Genomic DNA, 25,296 nt, shown 5'->3' with positions numbered 1-25,296 from the left:
AAAAAAAACATGAATACCTTTAGCAAACATCTTCTCCAAGTTATTTCTCTATCAGACTGTCTGCTACTGACATGAGAACCAGATACAGGACTGTTTACCAGAAAAAGACCTTCGAATATCCAATATTCTTTTTCATTTACTTGCTTTCTGTTAAAACTTGTTACTATATAAAGCTAATGACCTTAACCCAGTTATTCCCCTATGCAAGAATGAGAAAAAGCAGACTATTTTTTCTTTTGTCATGCTCTTTTAACCAGATTCTGTTTTTAACATGGCAGTACCTACATTTCTTAAAACTGAAAAAGGAGAAAGAGAGAAGGGAGAAAGAAACAAAGAATAAACAAAAACATTTACATTAGTATCCCCATTACACTTAAGAATAACTGAAAAAAAATTATCATGCACCACTTAAGTAATACCGTTAAGAAAAATATATATAGTTTTACTTACAGTTAACTCTCTCCCTCCTCTTCCCCTCTCCTGAGTATTTTTCCAAACATTAATAACATTAGGTAGGGCATATGCTTTACAGCTCCTTACAAGTTTAATATCAAGAAAGTCCAATATTTCCAGATTTTCTTGTTCTACTCCTGTTCATCTCCATGTCCCAAACCCTGTATCTGCTTCATCTCCAGTGCACTCTCGATTCTTCTAGTCAACTCCTGTCTTTTTTCCCCTCTATCAAGCATTTCCTGTTGAAACACTGGCACAGTCTCTCTGTGGTCTTTATTATCAGAACAAGAAGAAGCTGAATCTCCTTCTGTTTCACAGCTCACTTTTTGTCAGACATACTTTTGTACTTCTTCCTTAGCATTTACTTCATCAAAAAATGTTTTTGTTCCTCCACGGAAAAATTGAAGACGGGTGCATCAGTTTGATTATTACTCCTGTTTCCTGACATTCCCTACATAATGGAATAAATTTTTCTTATGCCTGGTGTACGATAAGTCTCTGCAAACACACTGCTATCTCCCACCTTTTAGTACTTTGTCCTTCTGCCACAATTTTGTCAGAATCAAATCCTTCTGCTGGCAAGATTGCATTTTTACTACTAAAGGTCTAGGTTGTTTTCTCATAGCCAAGTCTGAAGCGTACACATGATGTGCCCTTTCAATTAACAATTCCTGTTGTGGAATACCAGTCCACTTGCTTAATTGTGCTTTCCTGAAATTAATACAGTCTGTTCCTTCCAGCTTCTCAGGTACAGTAGAAAATCTCAAGTTTATCTCTACGTGCTCTGTCCTCTAATTATATTATTTTTTTAAACATCTCTTCTTGTAGTGTCTCACATTTACCCAACTTTTTCTTCATTTCGACCTCAGAGTTTTGCAGTTTTATCTCATCTGAGCATCTGTTTAAAGCTTCTTCCATTTTTCCAGCCTTTTATTATTTGAGTTGTTATACTCCATCAGTGTTTCAATTATTTTAGTTAGGTCTGTATACAATTGCTTTATACGTTCCTCAAGATTACTGGATGTCATATCTGGAACTTGCACTTCTTACTGCAGAACAGCTACAGTATTTTTCACAGTCAGTGTTTTTCATCACCTTTTATAGCCGATTTTCCTTCAGGTTCTCTGCATATCTTTTTTCCTGGCATCCAGGCAGTGCACTTACTAGTTAGTTATTTAAATTTACTCAGAAATCCAGGTCCACTGGCTTTCTCTGCTAAGCTTCTGTGCTCACACCGGGAGAGCCAGAATTAAGTTGTTGCTCAATGTGTAGCCGTCTTGGAAGTCTCCTATCCTAAAAACTATTGACCAACAACTTTTCCTTCTGTCGATGCATAAACTATATACTGGAATTGATGCCGACAGAGTTTACATATAGTCATCTAGATGAGAACACAATCATTGCAACAGAACAAAAGGGTAACAAAAGAAAGTTATATGGAACAAAGGATCATTTTTGGAAAACTGTAAAAAGGGAAAGAATCTAAGTATGGCATGGATAGATTACACAACCCACATTCATGGATAAAGCAGTGCTTACAGATGTGCACGTTGCACCTTACGCTGATCATTACATTACAGTGGCCATGAAACAGTAGCAAACCACTTTGCAGCTAAGCCATTATAAAGCACAATTATCCCAGGGAAAAAAAATTCAAAGAGGAATATGCCAGGCTAATTCTGCCACAGCTGCTTTTTGTCTTGTCCTTAACCCATTAAACTGTGTACTTAACAGATTAGGTCATGGTTACAATTTGGTTCCTAGGAAACAACAAAGTGGCAGATGATTTAAACTGTACAGTTCAGATTAGAGCTGAAAGCACCAATGCAAGTGGTTAAAACTTTTATCAACACAAAATGACTTTCTTATATTATCTGAAAATGTACAAAAGCAAAATTTAAAACAAGACAGCTACAACACCAAGAAAATATCAGTCTGAATCAGGAATGTGATGTACAGTAATTTGAGCAGGAGGGAATGTATAAATATTTGGGAAATGATAAAGGATAGACAATAAAACATGAACAAATGCAAATAATACTCAGAAAGATATATTTTAGAAGACTAAAATTAATACCAAAAACAGCCTTGACATCCAGGAGCAAAGTCCAAGCTATAAACGAATTTGCTATTCCTGTTCTAGCTTATAGTTTAGGGGTGACTGACTGCCCCTCAAAAGGTACTGGATCAGTTGGACAGGAAAACAAAAAAAAGTTTCACTCATCAAATAATCAGTGTAAACCAAAATTATATATTCCTTGTTCTAAAGATGTGGGCCTCATCATAGTTGAGTACATGTATAGATCTGCAATCGTAGTACTGCATACTATCTGCTGACTTCACCACATCAAAACATAGTGAAAGTTTTAAAACATCAGGAGAACAAGTCTAAGATGACTTCCCTGCTTAGTTACACCAGTGTCAAGTGGAAATGGAAATGAAACCAGAAGTAGACAAAAACCAGGCAGCAACTGAACAGGTAAAAATAAATAAATAAATAATATAAGGAGAAGGATCAGATAACAAGGCAAGGAATGTGCAAAAGGCATAGATATAGTTGCAAGTACAGAAAACCACTGGAATAACCTCATGCTGATCAGGATCTGATGCAGGAATGGTTAAGGACAGATGAATTTAAACCAAAAGAAGAAAGGTTAATAATTGGCAGCCCAGGACAGTGGACTACTCACATGTTGATTTACAAAGACCATTGAATATGTGGGAGAAACATACAAATGCAGGTTTTGTAAAACAGAAATGGAAACAGTTGCACACCTTGTTGCTGGGTACGATACAGTAATGGCAGAGGGCCTGTATACTGAAAGGCATAATTATGTGGCAAGACTGTTGCATTGGAGATTTTGCAAACACTACATTGCTAAGGTAACTGAGCAGCATTGGAAACATGAGTCACAAAGCATTACAGAGAATGAAGAAGTTTATATCACAAGGGATCACCCATTACCAACACTTCAAAAAATAGATACAAGAAAAATAGTCTATGAAAAGAAGACAAAAATAACACTGATCATTGAAATTGCTACACAAAGTGATTACAGTCTCTTACCAGCAGAAAGAAAATACCAGGATTTGCAAGCAGAAACAAGGACAATGTGGAAGGATACCCAAACAGTTCCAATAGCACTAGGCACAATGGGTCTCAACGAATTTAAAGTTGCGTGTATATATACATACATGGGTCTCCTTCACATCGTCGACGCTTTAAAATACCAAATTTCATATGACCGAGACCATATGATCGACATATGAAATGCTGACAATGTGGAACTGGCATCTCCGTGCAGTGCAGAATGGAAAGATTCCTGCACTGTAGTGCGATCTCGGAATTGGTATACTTAAGTTACGGGGGGCAGAGCCCCCACGGGGGTGCAGGGGGGCTTGCCCCCCAGCTAGAAGTGTTTAGGCAAGTGCTTGTTATTTACTTTTGTATTTCATATGTTCGACATTTCAAATGTCGATCACATGGTCTCGTCCATATGAAATTTGGCATTTTGAAGTGTCGAACATATGAAGTAGATCCACATACACACACTAGTTAAATATATGTGTACACATATACATAGATTAGATACACACACATATATATATATATATATATATATATATATATATATATATATATATATGTGTGTGTGTGTGTGTGTGTGTACACATTTTTATATAGATGTGCTACCGCTACACAACTCCCGAGTCAGTTCTGGGCACATTGTGGCTACCATCAAAGACAAACAATCCTAATTTCAGCATAAAATGTTCCTTAGCAACATCACCAAAGCCACTGTTGCCACTACCTACTTTCTCCCATATGTCCAACCATCCAAACCAACCTTCAGGCTACAGTTAAAAATAAGCTGGAGGCATGCTATAGTATGATTACGACAAACAAATTCTGCCTACATCACTGTATGGCCCTTAAGGCACTGAACTGCTTCAAACTGCCTCATCATTCAGATTACATACAGTTTATCACTCCATACACATTATTCACAAAGCCAACAACTGCCCTGCTTTTACTCCTACTCTCCACTCCTACCACTCTATTACTTTGATCTAATGAACAATATTTTCACAGCATATATAAACTCCACACTGGCCAAGTATCTACTCATACTTGGTTACTAAGAAAAGGAATTTTACCACTCTATATGCAGCAGATCTAACTTTAATCTCACCAGCTTCAAAAACCTACAGAAAAAGACTACCTAAATAATTCTAGGTTCTGCTCCTGCATTACCCCAGACTGAACTAGTCCTTCCTTCCCCCACCACCTCAAAAGATAAGGAATTATCAAGAAAAATGCTGTACCTCTTACAAGATCTGACTGGAGAGGTGCGTCACTTTTACGATATCCGAAATTATTTATTTATTTTTTTTACCAAAATGAACTACGCTACATTTGTTCACATTTAATTTGACAACATTTTCCTTGCACCAACAGTTAACATTGTCTAACCCACAGTAAAGCAATTGTGAGTCAGTGGAACATCAAATGGCAACACCAAATTTACAGTCTGCCAGCTTAGCCTGAAGGTCTGAAAAACAGAAATCATATAGGAGAGGGCCCAACACTGAGCCCTGTGTTGCACTACTGTTAACATTTTTTTTACTTTCAGAAGTGGCATATGCGACTTCAATCACAAGGGTTCTCTGTCAGATAACCAGTTAGCTATCCAAAGTACAATATAATGACTTGTATTTAGATTTATAAGTTTGTCAATAACACCTACGTTTCTGTTATAATGTCTAGCTAGTGCCTTATTCCTGATTAGTGTTGGGTTGCTGCTGCCCTATCCAGGATTTTTATTTACAGAGATTGGATATCTACATTGATGAAGTAATGTGTTGAAAAGCATTGTATGTAATTTTATATAAAACATACACAGGACTATTACTCTATCAATAAGTACTATTCAAGGAAAGCCTTACAACAAATGCAAAGTCAAAGGAAATGATCAGCGACCTATTACCTATTTCTGAAGAGTACAGACGATTGGCCGTTTAATAACAGTGTACATTTTTTTTTTTATTTCACTACTTGAGCAGAGCTTACTATCACCTGCATATCCCATTATTAAAGTGAATACCTGGGTACCTGAACGTGCTGACCTACAAGGCGGATGACATCTGGTTATGGGCAATAATTCACTCAAGACTTTACAGACAGCAGCTTATTATCAATGTATTGGTCCTGGACATTTTCCTTAACTTGCTTTGTAGGAGCTACTGTTTTGGGCCAACAAGGTATGACTATAGCCAGTATGCAGACACTCAGCCTGGGCTATGCTTATTCAGAAGATTGGATCTTCTTTCTGGGAACAGAAAGATTCAAGAGTCACAGCAGCCTATGGGAGCTCATTAAGTAAAATTAATATTTGCAACCTCAAGAGCAAAGCTTTGCAATAACTTTCACAGACAAATGAATAGGTCATCTGAGCGCAGTTGGACCAACAAACGTTGAACTAGACATTACATAAAAAACAGCTAAATTCAACAACAACAAATACAAGGCACTGTTTAAAAACTGAAACTCTATTAGCTTTACAAAGCCCAACCCTTCAAAGGAGACTACAGCTGCAGAATGACTGACCAAAACTGCTATTTTCTTAATGAGTCATTAAGGTGCAATATGTTTTTCAAAGCCACATCAATGCGAACAATGAATGCTTTCATTTCTGAAATGAATAATTAAGTGACAGATTTCCTTCAATGATTTACTGAATAAAGATGAACTTGAACATTAAATGAGACAGCAGTTTGAGAAGGTGTCTCTGCCACCCTTTTAGATATTGGAAGCAGCTAAAGAATTCCAACATCTAAGAAACTAATTAAAACTATAAGTGAATGAATGAACGGTCACCTTAATGTTATGCAAAGCAAGTGCAACAGCAAATAATTTCACATCAGTTAATTCATTGTACATTCCTGCTCTCATAAGGATTCTTCTAACCCAATGGAAATTTAAAGTAGAAGGCTGAAATGGAAAATGTGGTAAAGAATTATAGCACTTATCTAAGCAGAACTTAATACAGTTTCAGTTGTTGTATGAGCTAAACTGAAAAAAAAAGGCAGTTTCTCTACTTGCTCCTCCAAAAAATTATTACATGCCTCCGACAATGGATACTGGGCTTTGAATATTCCTGCAGAGTCACAGAGGTTATTAGGTTAAACTGCCAGTTGACTTGAGAGGTGTGCCCACACACTACTTCAAATCTATTCCAGACCAACAAATTAGCTAGATATCAGACAAGCTTGAAGGTATTTAACCCTGCACATAGGCCAATGAATACCCCCTCTCTACCTATATTGATATACTAATAAAACAAAAGATTCATCAAAAACTTGAAGCAGTGTATATATCTAAATATTTCAAACCCGCAAGCCAAAATGTCAAAAGCAAAAAGAGGCAAATGCTGTGCTCTTAATCTTGACAATTACTCTAATGTTGGCCTTTCTACTTATACACAGCCTTCACAAAGTAAATTGGACAAAGTCACAATAGAGGAACACACTTTACATGTGATTCTACAGACAGTTCTCAAAGTCAAGCATTAGAATTTGTCAAATATATGGACTTTATGCCACTATCCACAAGCAGATCATGCCTCCTTTTACGCTGCACCACAGACTGCTGCACTGATCTATCAAAAACTACTAACCTTGCATCAAGCACCCAAGAAAATAAGATCTTCAGATTTACATCTGTTATGCATACCTACATAACCCATAAGATCATGTAGTCATAAAACTACATGTGATTTTTCTTTCTCCTTCCACAAATCAACGGGCCCTTTTGTGATCTCATACTCTCAAACATTTGACTGATGGAAGCAGAAGACTAACTGCAGGGTCAGCATCCTAACAGTCTAGAAGGTTTATATTCTATATCTACCCCCCTTGCAGCTAGACAGCACACTCACTGCCAATTGGAACCTAAAATGCTGGCACCTGGTTCGGAGCTACAAAACATGCACACCAGACACAGCACTCTGCTGCCCTGATCGCAGATGGCTACTGTTCGGCCATCCCTTCCTCCAACAGGTGCTGCCTTACCATAACCCTTCATTATAAGACAAGCAAGTGAACCTGGGCTGCTCACTCTATCCCTTCAAGGTAGGACACATGCCCACTATTTGAACCTAGGCTGCCTGAGGCATAGCCAGGGCTTTAGCCCTCTAAGCCACAGAACCATCTCTGTTATCCTACCTACAGAAAGAAGCATACTCCTCCACACAAACTTTGAACTGGCCTAAAACATACTACCATTAGCATAATCCATGTACATATCATGCCATCACACAACCTATTACTTCAGAATACCTTTACAGTAGGCCTTCCAATTCAAACTGAAAACAAATGGCATCAGACATGCAAACATTTCTGACCCTCTCTTCTACTTCTTAAATAAATAATTTTCTTCTACAATGCAACTACAGCAAAGCACCAACTCTGAGCTTCAACCACTTTAACTCTTTGTTCTTAGTTCAATTACTTCAATCCAGTTTCTATGACCTCAGTCTACTTTCACTAACCTCAGGCTCACAAATTTAACCAAGCAATCCCTATACTACCCACAGTAATTTACATGGCTTCAAAGCAACTTTCTAACCTGCCATACAGTATGAACATTATGTTTATTATATTTGATCAGCCAGGTAAACTCTAGTGGGCAAAGCCAATTTTGGAAAGGACACTAGGAAAAAATGAATGCATGGGAGATTGTATAGGCCCTTAGCCTAGTACCAACCTATGGACCTATAAACATGGAAAAAGTTTATAAACTACAGTTATACAATATGACTTTTACAAACTTGGTATTACATGGTTTGAAAAATAATGTTATATACTGCAACACAGTCTTAATTTATAAACACAAAGAAAAGAATGGCCTACAGTAGAATTAATTTAGAAGCAAATACAGAACAATATAAATAAAAGCATACAGCTTTAGAAATACTAACTTGTACAAAATGGTACATCTAGGGGCATTGTGCAAGACAATGGACCAGATTTCACAAGAGTTGCTCTCAATGTAAGTCTGCCCCGATTCCAAAAGACCTACTCTCAGTGTATATGACTTACTTAGGTGTGAGGCTCATCTGTAAACAGTTCTTTTGGTACTGGGGCCAATATGCTTATAGTCAAAGGTAGAGCTTTGCAAACTTTAATCATTAATGGAAAAGGCAGAAATTATATAAAAAAACACAGCTGAAGAAATCTGCATAATAATGCCCTAGCAGTTGAAACAAATACAACACTGAAGATGTATGGTGGAACTATAGCAGACATGCAGACTGCCAGAAGGCAGAGAAGTGCAAGAGGATGGGTATGAGAACAGAGGGGTTGCTGGATATTTTCCTGAGTAGAACAATATTAAAGTTGTAAGTATAGTATAGTATATGATATTCCTTTTATGTTATATGCACTAGGTTCACCAAGTGACATTTATGAGTGGTCTTTGGATACAGTTTTAAAAGTTGAGTGGCAGGGATCTTTACTGGTTTAGTAGTTCATTCCATTTAGTAGGTACTCCGATGTCAGGAGCCCTGTTTCCTGCCTTTATGTTAGATCTATGGACATTCATGCAGTACTGGTACAGAGTACTATCTGGACATTCATGCAGTACTAGCAGGAAGTACTATCTGGTGGTTGTGTACCATTGCAGTCTGAGTCAATTATCCAGAGCTGAGCACAACTCTATGTATTAGTTTGTGAACAGCTGCTAAGTGTTTATATTCCAGGCAGTTGTGGTTATGTTCCAGAGATATCTAGTTTAACTGTTTCAGTGTAGGACTGAGAGTGTTTGTCCTTTGGCCATCAACAAATTTTGTCTTTTTTTATCTTTTGTTATATTTGGAGCTTTGCTTCCTAGGCCTCAGCTGAAAATGGGCTCCTACCCAGTCGATTTTCCCAGTAATCAGATGTCAATAAATAAAGAAGAGGAGGTCATGCTGTCAAGTATTGACCTTTTTGGAATTAGCAATATCAATAGCCCCACATAACAAGCTTAGCAGTAATAGTATTTCATTTTTTATCCCCCTGAAATCAGATTGACTACTAATTGTTGTGTATACAAGTACCTACTCTGTTGTGGAGGTCCTTTGCTGCAATATTTTATACATGCCTGGAAGTTTAGGTTGTGGTCAACTGTGACTCTCAGGTATTTCGATAACAGTACTGTTTGTAATGGTCCTGACAGTCTTTGGATTGTTACAGGTGATTGCGTGCCAGAATTTTTTTTTTTTTTTGCTTGTGAAATATAGGTACCCCCCCCCCCCCCCCCATTTAGGATTAGTTGAGTACAGTGGGTTGAAGCTGCAATGCACTTCAAACATAAGGGACAGAACATCTTGCATAAGAGTATTAAAGTGATACCACGGACACATCATTTAACCTGGATTCCTCTAGTATTTAAATGCATAGCATTTGTCAATATTAAGCAGTATGGGCTCAAGAATGGATCCCTGGGATATGCCTATGTCTGATAGAAAAAAAGTGGACATTTTGTCATGCCACTGTATATCTAAGGCTTGATTTCTATCGCAAAGTAGCTAACAAGCGGCTTTTTTAGATTCACTTTACAGAAGATTCAATAGCAGGGTAAACCTTATATCGGTATTTATATTTACAAGAACATTTAGAAAAACAGGTATTACCAGTTTAACGGTGATTTCAGCAGATAATTTGTTAAAGTACTTATACCATATGTTTAGAAATAGAATTCTCATAACTGCGTTACAACTTTTAAAACTAAATTCCTCATGGTTCTCTGTGTGATGTCCGTTAATCTAATTATCCTGCAAATTCTTTTAACTTCTTCAAAAATCTGTATTACTATATATATTACACAATGTTAACCTGTCAATGGAGGTTTTCTCCCAGGCACCCCTCAATGGGATCTGCTCAAGACCTTACAGTCACTGCCTTTCTATAAGTTCATAGGCAAGTACTAGACTAGATGCCCTTGCAGGCCATTTTAAACCTAGTCAATTTCCCTTTTTCTGCTTGCATTAACTTATCCCATTTGGTAACAAATTGGCCTTATCCATCCCATGGTCAATAATTATACAGTGGATATAGAAAGTGTACACACCCCTGTTAAAATGCCAGGTTTTTGTGATAGAAAAAAATGAGACCACAATAAATCATTTCAAAACTTTTCAAAACTTTTCCCAACTTTAATGTTACCTATAACCTGTACAATTCAATTAAAAAACAAATCTGTTAGAGGAAAAAATATAAAAAACGTACAATAAGCTGTTTGCATAAATGTGCACACCCTTAAATTAATACCTTGCTGAAGCACCTTTTGAATTAATTACAACATCCTGTTTTCTTGGGTACACACCTGCCCCATCAATTAAAGAGACTCATTAAACCCAAATAAAGTTCATCTGTCCTAGTAGGATTTTCCTGACATTACTCAGTTGCCTGCTACAACAAACGCCATGGTTCACAGAGAGCTTACAAAGCATCAAAGGGATCTCATCGTTGAAAGGTATCAGTCAGGAGAAGGGTAAAACTTTCCACAGCATTGGATATACCATGGAACACAGTGAAGACAGTCATCAAAAAGTTGAGAAAATATGGAACAGTTACTTTGCAAAGAACTGGACGTCCCTCCAAAACTGATGAAAAGACAAGACGAAAACTGGTCAGGGAGCCTGCCAAGATACATACAGCAACACTGAAGGAGCTGCAGGAATTTCTGGCAAATACTGGTTGTGTACTACATTTATTTATTTACATTTGTTGACCGGGAGTGTCCGACTGGATGTAGGTCCATTTTTAGCAGAGGCCCGGGGAGAAAAGCTCCATAGTTAAAATAAACAGACAGTAGTTACATTTGGATTACATAGCGATTAACAATTTAACATAGCAATTAATTACAAACATATTTACAGACGAAGAACATAGTACATCAGTAGACAACTAGAATCTTTATCTGTGAAGTACATAATAGACATTAACAAATGTTACAATAAGAAGTTCCTGCTGTATAATAAGTACTAGGCTTATGAGCGTCTGAGCGTGCTATAATCAAGGTAGTTAGTGGGGTGGAAAGAAAGGTAGTGGTTGGATGAAGTGGGTGATATTAGAGTGGGAGTTGCAAGGGCATAGCCAGCATGTTTTTAAGTGCGCTTTTAGTAAAGTTTTGAAGTGGGTGCATGATGGTATGGAGGTAATTGTGGGTGGGAGGGAGTTCCATAATTTGGCTATGGCGCAAGTGAATAGTGCTTCACCAGCAGAGTTATTGGCTTTAGTGATCTGCAAGTGATTTTTGTTGCTGGATCTTAGTGGTCTGGTGGTGTGATAGGGTTGGAGTAGATTCTGGAGGGATGAGACATTTAGTGGATGGTTTACTAGTTTGTGGGTGAGTGATAGTTGATATCACTGAAGGAGGTGAGGGAGTTCAAGCCAACCCAGTTCAGCAAGTGAGAGACAGTGGTGACTACGATAGGATGCTCCTGTGGCGAATTTGGCAATTTTGTTGTAGCAGGTCTCTAGCTTGTTTAGATCACATTGCCTTAGGTTGGTATATATTGGAGAGACAAAGTAGGGTGGAGATAAGGTGGGAATTTGCTGTTGAAATCTTTGCTGCTTTGGTGAGAAGTTGCTTATTTCTGTATAACGCTCCTAGTTTTTTATGAATTTTTTTATGGTCATGGATATGTGAATGTCAAATTTTAGTTTATTGTCTATTTCCACTTCTAGCAATTTGGGGTGTTTAGCTGGGTATATAGTGGTGTTGTCTTTTGCTGTGATGTTAAATTGAGAGTTGTTTAGAGTATGTTTGGTGGGTTGGAAGATGAGTAGTTTAGTTTTGTTTTGGTTGAGTATTAATTGGCCATAGGATAACCAAGTTTCAACAGAGGAAAAGGCTTCCTGTGTGACATTTTGCAGTTTGGGTAGGGACTGGGCTGAGCAGATGATGGTTGAGTCATCTGCGTTTTGTATGAGTGTGCCATGTTTGGTGGCAGAGGCTAGATTATTGGTGAAAACAGAGAACAGTAGGGGTCCAAGGATGGATCCTTGGGGAACCCCTATGGAGACAGGTAGTTGCGAAGTGTGACAACAATCTCCCATATTCTCCACATGTCTGAGCTATGGGGGAGGGTTGCAAGACAGAAGCCTTTTCTTACACAGAAAAACATCCAACCACGACTAAAATTTGCAAAACATACATCAAGTCTCCCAAAAGCATGTGAAAAAATGTGTTATGGTCTGATGAGACCAAGGTTTAACTTTATGGCCACAAATCCAAAAGGTACGTTTGGTGCAAAAACACTTCGCAACACCAAAAGAACACCATCCCCACGGTGAAGCATGGTGGTGACAGTACCATGCTTTGGGGTTGCTTTTCTTCAGCTGGAACTGGGACTTTAGTCAAGGTGGAGGAAATTATGGACAGTTCCATATACCATTCTCTTTTGGCACAAAACCTTCAGGCATCTGCTAGAAAGCTGAAGATTATGAACAGTTCCATATACCAGTCATTTTTGGCCCAAAACCTTCAGGCATCTGCTAGAAAGCTGAAGATGAAGAGAATTTCAAAACAACAATGACCCCGAGCATACATCCAAATCAACAAAAGAATGGCTTCAACAGAAGAAAATTAAAGTTTTGGAATGACCCAGCCAGAACCCAGACCTAAATCCAATAGAAATCTCTGGGGTGACCTGAAGAGGGCTGTGCACAAGAGATGCCCTCGCAATCTGACAGATTTGGAGCACTTTTGCAAGGAAGATTGGGCAAATATTGCCAAGTCAAGATGTGCTATGCTGATAGACTCCTACCCAAGAAGACTGAATGCTGTAATTAAATCGAAAGGTGCTTCAACAAATTATTAGTTTAAGGGTGTGCATACTTATGCAAACAATTTATTGTACGTTTTTGTTTTTTATATTTTTCCCTAACACATTTGTTTTTCAATTGAATTGTACAGGTTATAGGTCACATTAAAGGTGGGAAAAGTTCTGTAATGATTTATTATGGTCTCATTTTTTTATATCACAAAAACTGGCATTTTAACATTAGTGAGAATAACTGGGATCATACCACAGATAATTTAAGGGGGCCCATGCATAGGATAAAGTATTTTGGAGATGCCATTCTCCATTAGCAGTATAGGAGACAGTCCTGGGGTAAGGTTTCTGTTTCCCATCCATAGATCCAAGTTGAACTGGAATACAGACAGAGATGAACTTTGTTTTATGTGGATGGAGAGTTTGCTCCAGAGCAGCAATATCCTCTGCGAAAGAGGAAGAGGTTTCAATCCCTAGACAGAGTATTCATGATGTCATTTTACTTGCTGATGTGCAGAAAATCCATCAGTATTAGTTCAGAGGATGACTTGTACAGCAGACACAGGTCACCTCTTAGCAGTCTGTAAAATATCGGGTACAATTGACAGGGCTCTGAGTCAGTCCATGGACAGCACATTGTTTAGGCCTCGTATCCTTTTAGTAAGGCATCTCTGGGGCATTCCAGTTATTGAATGTGTCTGGACAGAAACACATCAAAGGGGGCCATTCTACTCAATGACTGCTCTAATATGGACTAAGAAAACAAGAACAATGACATCCCTTGATCTAGACACAATCCCTTCAAGCCGTGCAATATAGAAAGACATTCTTACCATAACAGACACATGCTGGTCAAAAGTTAGGTCATTATCCAAATCCCAAACAACTGTGTTAACTCTCAGGGGTGTATGCACAATAAAACTAAATAATTTCATATTAGGACCATCATAGGACTTGAAAAAACAGCTTACATAAATAACACTAACACTATCATGTGATTAATTAATACACAAGATGGTCAAGATGGGTAGAACCCTTTGTGGGTGCACAAGTTAAAAATGAAGAAACAATAAAACAATGTATATCGAGAACATCTCTCAGGCTCAGCTCAGGAGCTGGAATAAAGGGGAATTTTTAAACTACGAATATTGTGTGTGTTAATACTTAACATTATCATACCTCTCAAATGTCCCTGATTTTGCCTAGTACCTAATAACATTTTTGATTTTCCAGTACATCACTGAGAATTACTGTTGGCCAATAATACCAGACAGTTTCCTATTTCTGTTTAGAAATACATACAATAACCACTGACTACAATTACTGGATAAAACTGAACTAATTAATAGAGGAGCATTAGTCTATGTTCTAGGATTAATTTATACCGTTGACTGTTTAAGGACTGAGAGATGACATATAATAAGAAGTGATGTAGGCACTTGTGTAAATAATTATTTTATTCGTTAGAATGCCACTCAACTGTTCTAGATTTTCTGGAAACTCCCTTATTTTCATGAATGTCTTCAGATTTTAGCTCTGTCCCATTTAATCCCTCCTAAAACTGGTGACACTTGGAGAAAAAAATGATCAGTTACACTTTCAATAATCAGAATTATAGGCTTCTTTTACTTCAGAAAACATTTATTCCTTTGCATTACTTTATTCTCTCATGTTGGTAGTAGCAATATTTTAAAAGCATCCCCGATTATTTCTTAATTTGTCCCTTATTCTGTTGAGATATGTCCCTGATTCGTTGAATTTATTCCAATATAGGATATTTCAATAAAAGCATTACAAAAGAAATGTTAACAAGACAAAAAGTTTTGCGTAAAACTACTTTTTAAACTGAATTAGAGTAATATTTAAAAACTGCCCTTAATTTTGCACTTTGTTACCCCTACCCAGGGGTACAGCCATAGAATATAGTTTTATAATCGGGTGCTCTTATGACTGCCCCCCCCCCAAACACCTGTCACTTGAACAATGGAAATGCCCCCTCCCTTAACAAAAGTTTGCATCACTTTTCCCTCTAAAAACATTAAAATATATTCTTTTCAATCTATAAAACCACTCTTGGAAGCATTAACTTAGTCAAAAGTGGACAAAGAATGAACTAAAAAAACCTATGATTTATCTTAGTGATGTATAGAAAATTGTACTTGAACACAATGAAACCTGGTTCAAGGCTCCCGAGAGCACCCCAGCACTACCAGGTTCTCTCTCATACCATGCTTTTCGGCCCCAAAATTTGGACCGAACCACAAAAGGAGGGGGAGTATCAATATTCGTCAAAGATACCCACACCTCCAGGATGGTGGCACAGCACGAAGCATCAGAGACTATCCATGTGCAACTAACAGTGGGTAAAACTACCTTCCAGTTTATAGCCTGCTACAGACCACCCTCCCAAACCAAGGAACCCCACTCAGCCTTACTGAGAACACTGGAAAATATGAAGGTCTCTCCAAACACAATTATTTTGGGCGACTTCAACTACCCAGACATAGACTGGGAGCATTACTCTAGCTCCAACACCCTAGCCCAAAGGTTCCTAGAATTTATAAACTCAAATGCTATGGAACAACTTGTTACCACTCCCACAAGAGGGGAAAACATACTGGACCTGATCATCACCAACATGGGGACTCTATGCTTCAGACCAGAAGTGTATCCTCATTGGTAAGATCAGACCATAAACTAATCTCACTGGATATTCACATCCCGACTCCAACCCCTGCCCTGAAAACCACAGTGAAAAACTTCTCTAATGCAAATTTCACACTCCTCAAAACCGAGGTGGAATCCTTCAAAGCCCCCAGGCCTGGGGAAAATACGGCCCAGACCGCAGAATCCTTTATAAACGCATTCTATGAACACCTTCAGGAATGCATGGATCATGCAATCCCAAATAAAACCAAGTCCCAATCCTCCAAAGGCAGACGTCCTGTCTGGTGGACCCCAGCCATAAACAAACTATACAATAGAAGGAAGAAACTACTACATGATAGAGCAAAATCCCAAAAAGGGAAGGCATCTCTGATCAGTATTAGCAAAAAACTACGGGCACTCATAAAATCGTCTAAGGCCAGCTTTGAGAGAAAAATTGCACAGACACTAAGGATAATCACAAGGCTTTCTTTAGTTATGTTAGGAACCTGGGTGGGAATTCCCAGACATGCTCAGAATTAGTCCAAAATGACAAAAAATACATAGAACCCACAGACATTGCCAACATCCTAGCTGACAAGTTCAGCGCAAACTCCCCCCCCCCCACCAAAAGGGCAAATATCTTTCCCTGCAGAGTGCTGCCCCCCTGACATCTGAGATGCTCAGGTAAGAGCTGCCCTCTCCAAAGCAAAAAACACAGCATCAATGGGACCAGACGGTCTCCCGGGCTGCGTCCTACATGAACTCCAAGAAGAGCTAAACCCAAACATAAAACTACTGTTCAATCTCAGCCTTACTACAGGAGATGTACCCAAAGAGTGGCTTACAGCAACAGTGGTCCCTCTCTACAAAGGTGGTGCCTCAATGGATCCTATCACCCCATAAGCCTGACTAGCTTGGTCTGCAAAGCTATGGAAAGGATCATCATGGACCTCAAATAAAGATATTGGGGACCTACAGACACTGGATCCTACCCAGTTCGGCTTTGTTAACGGCAGATCCTGCCTCTTAATCCTGGTTGATTTCTTTTTAACAGTCACTAAGGCCATTGACGAGGGGAAGGTGGTCCACACAGCCTACCTGGACCTTGCAAAATAAATTTCGATACAATACCCCACTCGGGCATTATAGATAAGCTCACCAGCTCAAATATAAACCTCTATGTCACTAGATGGGTTGCAAACTGGCTCAAGGACAGAACCCACATGGTTAGAATTGCTGGAGCCATGTCAGACTCCAAACCAGTTACAAGTGGCGTCCCACAAGGCTCAGTCCTGGGACCTCTCTTGTTCGGTATATATTTCTCGGAGGTACAGGCCAACACGGAAGGACTGTGGCTGACCAAGTTTGCAGATGACTGCAAACTGGGCGCCATAATCGACACTCCAGCCGACACAAGCATCCTCCAAAAGGGCCTCATAGAAACAGACAACTGGTGCCAGAGCCATGGCCTCAAGCTAAACGCCAAAAAGTGCATAGTCATCCCCTCTGGCAAAAACAAAGTGCCCACAAATTACCACATAGGTGGTAATCCATTAAGTACAGAAGAAGTAATTAGGGACCTGGGGAGCAAGTTGATAGCAATCTCTCATTTGACAACCACGTGGCCAAAGTCGTTACATTTTATATAGCCCACCTAATCATGAAGGGATTCACATCTAGACCAGGGGAGGTCATCGTGCCTCTTTACTCATCCCTCATCAGGCCCATAATTGAGTACAATGCCCCTTTTGGGATGTACCTTACCAGACACCTGCAGCAACTGGAAAGACCCCAAAAGTACCTCACCAAGAGGATCAAAGGGCTCAAACAGATGCCATATGCTGCCCGGTTAAAGAAACTCCAGCTCTACTCAGTGGCATACCGCCTGCTCAGAGGCAATCTGTGCCTGACGTATAATGCCATGTACAACCCGGAATTAATGGACATGCTGCACCTCAGAAAATCCAAATCCCATTGAGCTACGCGCTCGAGAGACTTGAACCTCAGCACTGAAATAAATAGGACATGCTGGAGGGACAGATTCATAACCCAGAGGCTCCCTCCACTCTGGAATAAAATCCCAGTCCAGGTTAGGCAGAGTCCCTCATTAACTCTCTTCAAGAGGAATCCTGATGAGTGGATGGGAGATCGTAGGTTTACCCCGGGTATCACTTCTGTGTCACTGTTAGACAGAGGCACAGTATACTAACCTTGAAAAAGGGCATAGCAAAATTATTTTAAAATGGGTGGCGAAAGCCAAACACACTCTGGCTAGGCTTATAAATGCCCTAGGGCAGATAGCCTAGTAAGAACCTATGCCTAGCTACAACCTAGCCTCCCGACAGCCCCCATTCACCCTCCAAGCATACCTCTCAAGTGTCCAGATTTGGGCTCATATGTTTGGTCTGTTCCTCACAAAATTTGTGGTTTTCTGCAAATTATTCAGAAAATGTATGTTAAAACAAACCCTGTTAGTCTAACAAACTTTCTAAGTTTGTAAGAGCAACATTTAAAAATGTCCCTAGTTTTGGGCCTTTGTCGTCCCCCCATTTTGTTGGGCTTTGTCCAGATTTCTTGCACTCCAGGTTTTAGGTTTTAGCTTTGGCCAGAATTAGAGCAAAGAATTTGAAACGTATGATCTAAACCGCCAGATAGTTCCAAGCGTAAATAATATTACTTGACTGCAACTGTCACTGGGCAGTCACAGTTACACTGTGAGGAACAGAATAAACGTGATGTAAAATTAAAGAAAGTCTATAAGTACGGAAAATTTACCGCATCCCCTAAAACTTGACAGTTAAAACGCGTTAAACAAACTAGGCGTACTTAAGTCAAGTAACAATATCCTAAACAAAAAACAATGGGATCCTTGCTTTAAGTTATTTAAAAAATTCAGGTAAGAAAGTCATCTAGTGTGTAAACATCGCTAGACTGCTAACATTCTGCAATTCAGGAAACAGTGTTCATTCCAGAAATGTTCATTTTATTATTAAACGTGAACTCGTGTTTTAAAGTGCTTCTTCATTATCATAAAGCCCAAGTAGCTTAGTAAACCCATTAGTTTTCTACCACGACATTTGTTATAGCAGCAAGTTAAGTGAAACTCGTATTTTTCACTACAGAGTGAAACCAGAAACATAAAATAACATTTAAACACATACTTCCCATTTTCGTAACCAAACACGCCAGTTGAATGACAACTACGAAGGAGTAAAAAATTACACATTTAATATACTCATGTACGAGCACAGGGTCTTTCATGAGGCTCATTTCCCCCTCAATTATACACGAATGACATCATTTACACGTGAAAGGGATGGGGGTACTGTGAGACTCTCACAGTGAAAGAAACTGAAACAAAGTTACAGCAGAAAGGGTCAACACTGTGTTGTTCACAGAACACAGGGTAGCTGACCCTTCCCAATGGAAGTATTATGCACACTTTGCACATTTGAAATGGAAATACAGATGGCTGTATATATACATAATTGATCCAGACAATATGGGTTTCCTTTTTCAAAACGTGACAACCAGTTAAAAGAGTGGGATAAATGTCACCAAACAAGCAGCATATGACAACACCATTTGACAGAGAAAACAAGCAACTGCTTTGCATGCAAGTCTCTCAAGGAAAGAACAGTCTATAACCAGACACAGGCCACTAAATTTTCTTCCCTACATGACTACTACGTATCGACCCCTATTGCCAGTCGCATTTAGATAACTCCTATCACCTTGCATCCCAGCATCAGCCTTCTGTGATGGTCACATTGTTTACCTGCATCCGCTGGAACTCCTCTTCAGACAGAGCCTGCGCCATTTTCCTGCCGGGGACTGGACTGCACCAACTGCAGTACACAGGGGCGTTTAATTGTAATAGAGATAACTAGCAACAGTAGAAACAAACTGTCGTTGCGGTTTAAGCACTGCAACAAAAATCTTAACTCCTCAGAATTATTCCATCGCTCCATCAGAAGGAAAGCAAAATTCACCCACGCAACCGCTTTCAGGAAAGAAACCTTTTATGACAACTGAAGCCATCCCTTCCCAGCTTTACGCATGGACATACCCCCTGTCAACACTGGAGCAAATTCCAGCTCTTAAAGTTGTATTTGCCTTTATTTAAGATTCATGGGTGGAGCGCGTGTAAAGAGGTGGGTTGGAAAACTAACGTCTGGTCTGCTGGGGTGGAGTTCTGACAGAGCGCGTGGGGAGTGTTACCACTAAACAGTGGAGGATTGTGGAAAGTTCACTAAGTGTACCTTCTTACGAGGAATGTTCCTCCTTTGGGTTCTTAAAAAGTGCATGTTTCAATTAGGGTTACCACCTGTCCCACTTTGCGAGCGACAGTTCCTCTTTGGGCAGTTGTGTTCTGCAAAAAAAATGGCAAATGTCCTGAGATTGTAGGACAAACATATTTATGATATTTTCTTTAATAGTTACATAAAACAGTTATTGTTTTATCTGAAACACCTAAATGTTATAAGAAATAGAATAATCAACTCAAATGCTGCAATAATAAGCTTTTATTCTGGCAAAAAAAGTGAAATTCTGTCCTTTGTACTCGCCGTGGGTATGTTTTGCCATTCAAAATCTGACATTTCTACAAAAAATGTCCCACTTTGGGCATTTGAAAAGGTGGCAACCCTAGCTTCAGTTTTCACATTGAAAGGGTCTGTCATGCACTGAGTGTTAGTAACAAGTTTCCATGGAAAATAGAACTGAATCATATTAGTTTATGAAAATAATATTTTAGAAGTAAAGAATACAAAATTTTATCCCTCATATGAAGCTGTTAGTAAGTGTTCCACGTTTTGCCCATTTGTCCCACATTATGATTAGTGTTCCTCATTTTGGAGATGGGAAGTTGAGAGTTATGAACTAAGGTAGCGTGTATAGTGTGACAGGTATGCTAAAATCGTTCATTTATTATTTTGGGGGGAGGGGGTTCTTACCTCATAGGTTAATGTTAACGTTAACATTATGGCTGGAGAGCAATCAAGAAGTTTAGCCACATTAACCTTGCGATGCCTAGGACCACTCCAGATGATTTACTTTAACCCTAGGCATGAATTTGCAGCTACTACCATAAGTTGCCACTGAGATAGTTTTGAAAATAGTCAAGGAAGGTCTTTGACAGTCCATAGCTATCAACAATATGTGTAACACTTTGTACATATCTCCCAAACACTTAGCTTAAGAAATCTGACCAAAACCAAAACTAACTGGGAGACAAAGGCCTAAAAAAGGGACAAAGCCTACAAACGTAGAAAGTTGTCAGAATAAAAGGTTTAGCGTTAGTATGTTTTTACTGAAGGATGTGATGTCTGAAACTCAAATGTATGTTATTATTTAGTGACTTCAATCCTCACTGATTTACCAGAAAAACACAACTGTTATGAGGAATAGACCAATAACACAAGGCAAAAATCTGGACAGCTGAGAGCTATAACTTAGAAATAACTTCATCTTGGAAGTTCACAGCGTGGTTAATAGCTGTTTCTTCATTCTTAAAACAATGGCTCCAATAACTAACTACGGATAGTTAAAAATCCTAGAGAATATGTGACAGACTCTTTCAGACTGGAACAGCCTGAAACATGGAATTTTTAAGAATGAGGAATGTTCCTTGTAATGAAGTGGAGTCTGGATCTATGACGGAATCAATTCCAAATGTGGGGAAGACACTAAACTGTCATTCAGGCTGATGTTGATCTTACAAAGAGGTTTAGGTTTCTGGATCAGGTGTTAGCTAAACTCTGTTCTATTTAGGTAGAAAAGTCCAAAACACACAGGTTCTTTCATAGTGAGAAACATTAAGCACAGGTTACTTTTCAAAAGCTTGTATGAGATGAAGTAGAGGGAGGGGAGTATTAACATATCCATGTAGCTTAAGTGGCCTAAATGGACATTTTTGTTTTTTTTTAGTTAATTTATTTATTTTAGTTAGCAGTCTTTGGGACCTCTCAGGTTGTACATGATGCTTAGATAGGTATACTCCAAATAGGCATTTTATTTGATTATGGCTATAATAATAGATGAGTATAGAGGAAGAAAGGTATCCTTTTGCTGAAATTTATTTATTTATTTTATTTTACATTTGCTGACCGGGTTAGTCCGACTTAGCCTAGTGGCTCATTTTCAACGGAGACTCGGAGAGAAAAGCTCCACAGTAAGATAAATTTAATAACATAGTAGTATAAAATTTTGGATACAAAGTCAGGTAGCAGTTCACAATTAACATACAATATGAGTTTAGCTTTACAAAGGTTCTAATAATGAGGTTATGCAAAGGGTATAGCATTACTCGAGTAAAAGATATTTATAAATAGTTCTATATCATTGCACACTAAATTTGTAAAACATTATGCCTAGTAAGGTTTAAAAGTGGGAGTGAGTAATGGGAGAGGGGGTTAGCAAAGAGATGATTAATAGGTGGTAGAAAAGCTAACAAATACATTGTAGGTAGCGGAGGGAGGTAGCAGAAATTATGCAAAAAAAGGGTTGGGAGGGTGGCCTAATGGTTAAGGTGTTTGCCTTACAAACACAAGGTGCAGGGTTTGAATCTCACAAGGGATAATTGGCTAGGCTTAAAATGGCTCGCAAGGGCAGTAAGCTTAGTATGAACCTATGAAGGAAAGAGAAGGGGGTAAGATGGTAAACAGGAAAAGAGTAAAGGTGGGAAGAGGGGAGGCAAAAGGAGTCTTAGGTGCAGGGGAAGGTAGTTTAGGGAGGATGAGTGTAGTGGCAAGACCAGATTGTTTTCAGATATTCTCTAGAGGCTGTTTTGAATTGATACAGATGTTTTAGGGATCTAATTTCTAAGGGAAGTTTGTTCCAGGATAGGGAAGGATTATAACTGTACAAGGTGTACCAGTTTTGGTCTTGGGTTTATATATGTGCAACAGATCTTGGTCAGAGCTACGCAGACATCTGGTGGGGCAATATTTAGAGATAATAGGAGTTAGGCTAAGACAGAAAGTGTTCTGGTAAAGGATAGAGTGAATAATCTATAGTTGTGGTAGGAGGAGCTGGTGGGATAATTCCAACCAGTCTAATTGTTTAAGGGAAAGACAGTGATGAGACTGGTATGGATGATTAGCTGCAAATCTAGCCAATTTATTGTAGGTAGATTCGAGTTTGGTTAAGAGGGAGGAGTTCAGATTGGTAAAGATGTGACAGCTATACAATAGAGTGGGTAGGAGGTAGGCATGTGAGAAAGTTATTTTTGCGTTTGCAGTTAAATATTTTTTATTGTGATAAGGAAGTCCTAGTTTTTGATGTGTCTTTTTTATACAATTAGATACATGCAAGTCAAACTTGAGTTGATCATCGATTGTGACACCTAGCAGTTTTGTACTTGGTTCTACAGCGATGATTGTGTTATTGCTGGAGAGAAGTTTAAAGGTAGATTTGAGATTAGTGAGGTTTTTGTGGAGAAAGAGTAATAGCTTAGTTTTCTTGGGGTTGAGGATTAGTGTGTTGTCACGGAGCCAGGACTCAATGGAAGAAAAGGCTTTTTGGGTAAGAGAGTAGAGGTCATAGGGAGTGTCAGAGATGGTGATGACTGTAGAGTCATCAGCATATTGAATAAGGGATGACTGTGGACAGGAGGTATAGAGCAGATTAGTGAATATATTAAAGAGTAGTGGGCCGAGAATAGATCCCTGGGGGACTCCCATCATTACTGGGAGGGGTGGGGATAGGGCAGAGCCATTTGACAGATTGCTGGTGGCCAGAGAGGTAGCTAGGAAAACCAAAAAAAATCGTAGAAGATGAGAAATTAAGGTTAGATAGTTTGGCCAAAAGGAGATAAACCAACAAATTAGTGAGAGGTAAAAGGACTTCCTAACTATAATTGAGGGCCATTTTAAGCCTAGCCCATTTCCCTTTTTTGTGCTTAAAATAACCTTTCCCAATTGGTATATGCTGACCTTACTCACCCCACAGTCAGTAATTATAAATCAACCCTAATGAGAATAACTGGGATCATAGATAATTGGAGGGAATTCATGCATGGAATAAAGCATTTAGGAGCTGCTTCCGTCCATTAGTTGCATGGGGGCAGTCCTGAGGTAAAATTTCTGTTTCCCATCCACAGAAGTAAGTTGTACTTGAATATGGACAGGGATGAACTTTGCTTTATGTGGATGGGGAGTCTGCTCCACAGCAGCAAAACATCCTTTGCACAATATACCTGCCGCTACAAACTGTTCTACTGATGTTGCAGAAAAGGTTTAGATCCCAAGACTGAATATTTCTGATGTCATTTGACTTACTGATGTGCAGTAAATCCATCAGTAATTGGTCAGATGATTCCTTGTATGCCAGACACAGGTCACCTCTTAGCAGTCTGTATGATACCAAGTACAGTGACAGGACTTTGAGTCGGTCCATACAGGACATGTTGTTTAGGTCTTATACACTTTTAGTAAGGTATTTCTATGGGTGTTATAGATCAGAGTATGTGATATACCTTTAAGAAGTTTTCTAGTGAGTCAGCACATGCATGTAAGTACTGAGCAAGTGCAAGCAAGAGTGCCATTTTGAGTGAGCAGCCAGAGTGACAGCATGCAAATATATAGTCAGTCATTTAAGTTTAATGTTCCTGCCATCCATCCTGATGTATTTGTATACAATAAACTTCTTAAACAAGCACCCAAGCCTCAATGTCTTCTTAATGCACATAAGAAGAGCGACATGGTGTCAGAATGGGATCTAGAGTTACAGCCATGAGGCGACCGGTTAAAGTTGGAGGAATATATAGAAGTGGATCATCCCTACTGCTAAAAACGACTCACAAAACAGGTCAGAAACAAATTCCAGGTACTAAAACTTGCTTAAATGATTCTTTTGCTACAAATATAAAACAAAGCACTCAGAATGCTCAAAATGAATTTCTTATTAAATGAAATGTCCGAAACTGCGACATATTGATAAAAATATTCAAAATAGTTATGTACATGTTTGAAATCTGAATCACATAAAATGTACAAAAAAGGGAAAACAACCATATTTTGTCATTATGTGCTACTTTTTCATATTAACTAAAGCTATTCCAAATATCTGAAGTGTGCAAAGTGTTTGCAAGTCTGTGCAGTTTTACACTGCAGTTATTTCGCAAACTACAGTCATTTCAAAGAATATTTTGCAAAGTACAGTTATTTCCAGGCATATTTCGCAAAGCACAGTATTTTGAAGAGATTATTATTTCAAGTACCTGGTGTATGTGAGTGTTTGTACATAATTACAAGGGCTATTTTGCATTGTGTTTCACTATAATCTGTAGGCATGGCAGAAGGATTTCACAGACCCGCACCACTTGTGTTTGACAACAATATTGCAGAAAATTGCAGAGTGTTTGAGCAGG

The 25,296-nt window shown here is 38.8% G+C and overlaps 1 protein-coding gene across 3 annotated transcripts in view; it reads right to left on the bottom strand.

Annotated features, from left to right (window-relative positions):
- Window positions 1-20,011, bottom strand: part of GRIPAP1 (GRIP1 associated protein 1) — a 2,851,684-nt gene extending 2,831,673 nt beyond the window's left edge. For 2 of the 3 annotated variants that reach the window (XM_044080007.1, XM_044080009.1), the window contains exon 1: window positions 19,705-20,011. In XM_044080007.1, the coding sequence (XP_043935942.1) occupies window positions 19,705-19,746 (42 nt within the window). In that variant the 5' untranslated portion in view covers window positions 19,747-20,011. Of the gene's footprint in view, window positions 1-19,660 lie in introns of all 3 variants that reach the window. The other variant, XM_044080008.1, reaches the window with a different exon arrangement.
- Between the last annotated feature and the right edge of the window lie 5,285 nt (window positions 20,012-25,296).

Source organism: Protopterus annectens, chromosome 8.part0 (assembly GCF_019279795.1).
Source record: "Protopterus annectens isolate FY-2018-M chromosome 8.part0, PAN1.0, whole genome shotgun sequence".
Lineage (NCBI taxonomy): Eukaryota > Metazoa > Chordata > Ceratodontiformes > Protopteridae > Protopterus > Protopterus annectens.
This window is presented reverse-complemented; position numbering and strand designations above follow the sequence as displayed.